Below are 3,957 nucleotides of genomic sequence, written 5' to 3' on the forward strand. Positions count from 1 at the left end.
GATGGGTCACATTAATTTTTATCACTCCTTTAATAAACGTGAGGGGCTGTTGATAAATTTGGACAAACTAAAATGGGTGGGCCTGCAATGTTTGCATTCCTCAACTTGGTTTTGTGTCATCAGGATTTTCAGCATCATTTTATGTGGACCATCACGATAAAAAACACTGATTCTATTCTGATTTTGCACACCCCCACCCCCCCTATATTTTTGACCAGTCCCTAGTCAATGATGTAGTAGCGTCAAGCTTGCACAATTTCACGACTGAGCACTGCGCAAGTAGTCATGCGTCGTATAGCACCGTATATTATTAGTCAATTTAATGCTAGCAATCCACCAACCTTCCTGAACCAACAGTAAGAAAAACACCAGTCTCTTTTAACAAAGTTTTCGATCCACTTTTGCTCAAACCCCACTCTGCTTTTGGATTCCTTTTGACATCGGCTTTGGTGCAAAGAAAGAGTTACGGATACAGAACATTTCGCTGATGTCCGTTTCCAGCTGACGCCCAAACGTACGCGGTGATTCCGACAGATTGTAGGGCTGTCTATGTTTCTAGAGGGCTCAAAAATACATACTCTTGCGAGAATTAATTCGACCTCGGTTTCAACTTCAACTATACTAAAACATCGTTTGTCCTCGGCGATATCCCGTTTACATCTTGTCAAAGGAACGTTAGTGACAGATCTACTTCTTTCTTTTGGGTCAAACCCACAATGACCACCAATGATAGCTTGAAAAGAACATGATCACGAGCCTCTATAAACTGATGCTCACCATAATTAACAAATTTCTATACTGACTATAAACACTTTGTTAAATGCTGCTTTATTTTTGTCTACCTGGTAAGGTACAACAAATTTTTGGAATTTGATTGAAACTATCAAATTCCTGGACATTTCGGCCACACACGCGTCATGTTCAGATCACAGTTCTATCAAATCGCACTATCGACATAAAATGTTATATATATATATATATATATATATATATATATTTGTTTGAGAAGAAAAAGTCAAGACAACATTTTTCCCGACAAGCCTGTTTCGTGAATTGCTTCACTCTTCAGGGGATTTAATGATAAGAATATTCGTTACTATCATTTATATAGAAAAAGTGTACATAATTAATTAGTGGATGCAGTTTAGCTGTTGCGTAATAATTTTTTTTTTTACGCAACAGCTAAACTACATCCACTAATTAATTATGTACACTTTTTCTATATAAATGATAGTAACGAATATTCTTATCATTAAATCCCCTGAAGAGTGAAGCAATTCACGAAACAGGCTTGTCGGGAAAAATGTTGTCTTGACTTTTTCTTCTCAAACAAATATATATATATATATATATATATATATAACAGTAATGATGAAAAGGTAAATTATACACCGTGAAAAGATGAAAAAACTTACTGACGTTTCGGACGCTAGTCCTTCGTCGGAGTAAAAGAGAAAGAAGTGGTAGAAAGGAGTGTATATATGATAGAATAAGACAAAAGAAACCAATGAGAGCAAGGTAGGCAAGGAAACAAAAACAAACAATCAAAAGACAAAAGAAAAGGTTAGTTGAAAATAAAGCGTTCATTAATCCCGTTGGGACTAAGAGTGCCCAATAGGTGAATAAGCCGCATTTCTTTGGTCTTGCGACAATCATTGTTGCCGTTAAGCAAAGAAAGACCGAAAACAATGAAGTCAGAAAGAGAATGGTTAGCTAGATTAAAATGGCGGGAAACTGGTTTGGTGGGATCGTTATTGCGAATATCATAAAGATGATTGCAAATGCGATCACCAAGACGGCGGCCAGTCTCGCCCACATACAAAAGATTACAGCGGGTACATTTAATACAATATACAACATTAGAAGTGGTACAAACAAAATGGTCAGTGATTTTAACAGTTGATTTAGGACCGACAACAGAAGTGTGAGAGACTATGTGAGGACAAGTATAACAACGTTTACGAGAACAGCGAAAAGTACCAGGTTCTTTGTTAGAGGGAAGAACTCCCTTGACCAAGAAAGAACGGAGATTACGATCACGTTTATAGGAAAAGAGAGGGCGGTTGTTGAAAATAGCAGAAGTGCGAGTATCAGAGTCAAGCAGAGAAAAGTTGCGGTTAACAATGGGTTTAATGGAAATGTTAATAGGATGATACGTAAGAGTGAAAGGAATGCGGTCATTAGAGGGACGAGTGTGAGGAGTGAGAGCGGTGGTACGATCAATAGTAGAAACTTTACGAATGGCGCGATCAATAACATGAGCAGGATAATTACGCTTAAGGAAGAAGGAACGCATCTCAGAACATTTAACAGAAAAATCAAGATCATCACTACACAAACGACGAAGACGAAGAAATTGCGAGAACGGAATAGCGTTAAGAGTGTGCTTAGGATGAGAAGACGAGTAGAGTAAATAAGAATGAGAGTCAGTAGGTTTGTAATGGACACTAGTGCTAAGACGGTCGTCATTAACACTAAGCAAGATGTCAAGGAAAGTGACTGATGTTTCACTAACCTCCCACGTAAAGTCTAAGGCAGGGTGAAAAGAGTTAACAAAAGAGATGAAAGAATCTAAGTCATTACGCGAACAAGAAGTAGCACCAATACAATCATCAATATACCGTCCAAAAAACTCAGGTTTAGGTCCAGTATATTGTTGAAAAACAAGGTTTTCGATATAACCAACAAACAAATTGGCATAACTAGGGCCCATCTTAGTACCCATAGCAACACCGTTTATCTGCCGATAATACCGATCACCGAAAGAAAAACAATTAAGAGTAAGAACAAGTTCAGCTAAGCGTAACAAAGTGGGAGTGCTGGGCTCGAGGACAGGACGAAGATCGAAAAAATGCTGAAGAGCACGAAGGCCCTCATCATTAGGAATAACAGTATACAAAGATTTGACATCCATAGTAAACAAAAGCTTAGAAGAGTTATCAGGAAAGCGAAAATCGTTAAAAATACTAAGAGCGTGATTAGTATCCTTAATATAAGTAGGTAAAGACTGAACAATAGGCAGCATGAGAGAATCTAGATAGCTAGAGATGAGTTCGGTAGGACAACTACAAGCAGAAACAATAGGACGGCCAGGGTTGTTAGCTTTGTGAATCTTAGGAAGAAAATAGACGTGAGAAGTACGAGGAGTAATAACAAAAAGGTTTTTAGCAGTGGAGGGTAAAGAGCCATCAGAAATGAAAGAGTTAACAGTGTCTTTAACTAATTTTTGATTGTCAGGGGTAAGATCCTTATCCACTTCACAATAAAAATTAGTATCGGAGAGTTGACGTATAGCTTCCTGTTTATACAGGTCAGAACGCCAGACAACAACTGCACCGCCTTTGTCAGCGGGCTTAATAACAATGTCAGAACGATTGCGTAATTGACGTAAAGCCAACCACTCGTCTAAGGACGAGTGGTTGGCTTTACGTCAATTACGCAATCGTTCTGACATTGTTATTAAGCCCGCTGACAAAGGCGGTGCAGTTGTTGTCTGGCGTTCTGACCTGTATAAACAGGAAGCTATACGTCAACTCTCCGATACTAATTTTTATTGTGAAGTGGATAAGGATCTTACCCCTGACAATCAAAAATTAGTTAAAGACACTGTTAACTCTTTCATTTCTGATGGCTCTTTACCCTCCACTGCTAAAAACCTTTTTGTTATTACTCCTCGTACTTCTCACGTCTATTTTCTTCCTAAGATTCACAAAGCTAACAACCCTGGCCGTCCTATTGTTTCTGCTTGTAGTTGTCCTACCGAACTCATCTCTAGCTATCTAGATTCTCTCATGCTGCCTATTGTTCAGTCTTTACCTACTTATATTAAGGATACTAATCACGCTCTTAGTATTTTTAACGATTTTCGCTTTCCTGATAACTCTTCTAAGCTTTTGTTTACTATGGATGTCAAATCTTTGTATACTGTTATTCCTAATGATGAGGGCCTTCGTGCTC

At 38.3% G+C, this 3,957-nt stretch overlaps 1 protein-coding gene across 1 annotated transcript; it reads right to left on the minus strand.

Moving 5' to 3' along the window:
• Positions 1–1,386: 1,386 nt before the first annotated feature.
• LOC148911440 (uncharacterized) lies at positions 1,387–3,396 on the minus strand. The gene has a single exon (XM_089029661.1). The coding sequence runs from the start codon at positions 3,023–3,025 to the stop codon at positions 1,565–1,567; it is 1,461 nt and encodes a 486-aa protein (XP_088885787.1). The 5' UTR covers positions 3,026–3,396; the 3' UTR covers positions 1,387–1,564.
• Between the last annotated feature and the right edge of the window lie 561 nt (positions 3,397–3,957).

This window comes from Actinia tenebrosa, unplaced genomic scaffold (genome assembly GCF_029948245.1).
Source record: "Actinia tenebrosa isolate PJP-AT-01 unplaced genomic scaffold, QUT_ActTen_1.0 PGA_scaffold14__42_contigs__length_11649687, whole genome shotgun sequence".
NCBI lineage: Eukaryota > Metazoa > Cnidaria > Anthozoa > Actiniaria > Actiniidae > Actinia > Actinia tenebrosa.

Bases quoted from the DNA above. Each gene is read 5' to 3' on its own strand.
- LOC148911440 (XM_089029661.1), bottom strand. From the start codon at position 3,025: ATGCTGCCTATTGTTCAGTCTTTACCTACTTATATTAAGGATACTAAT.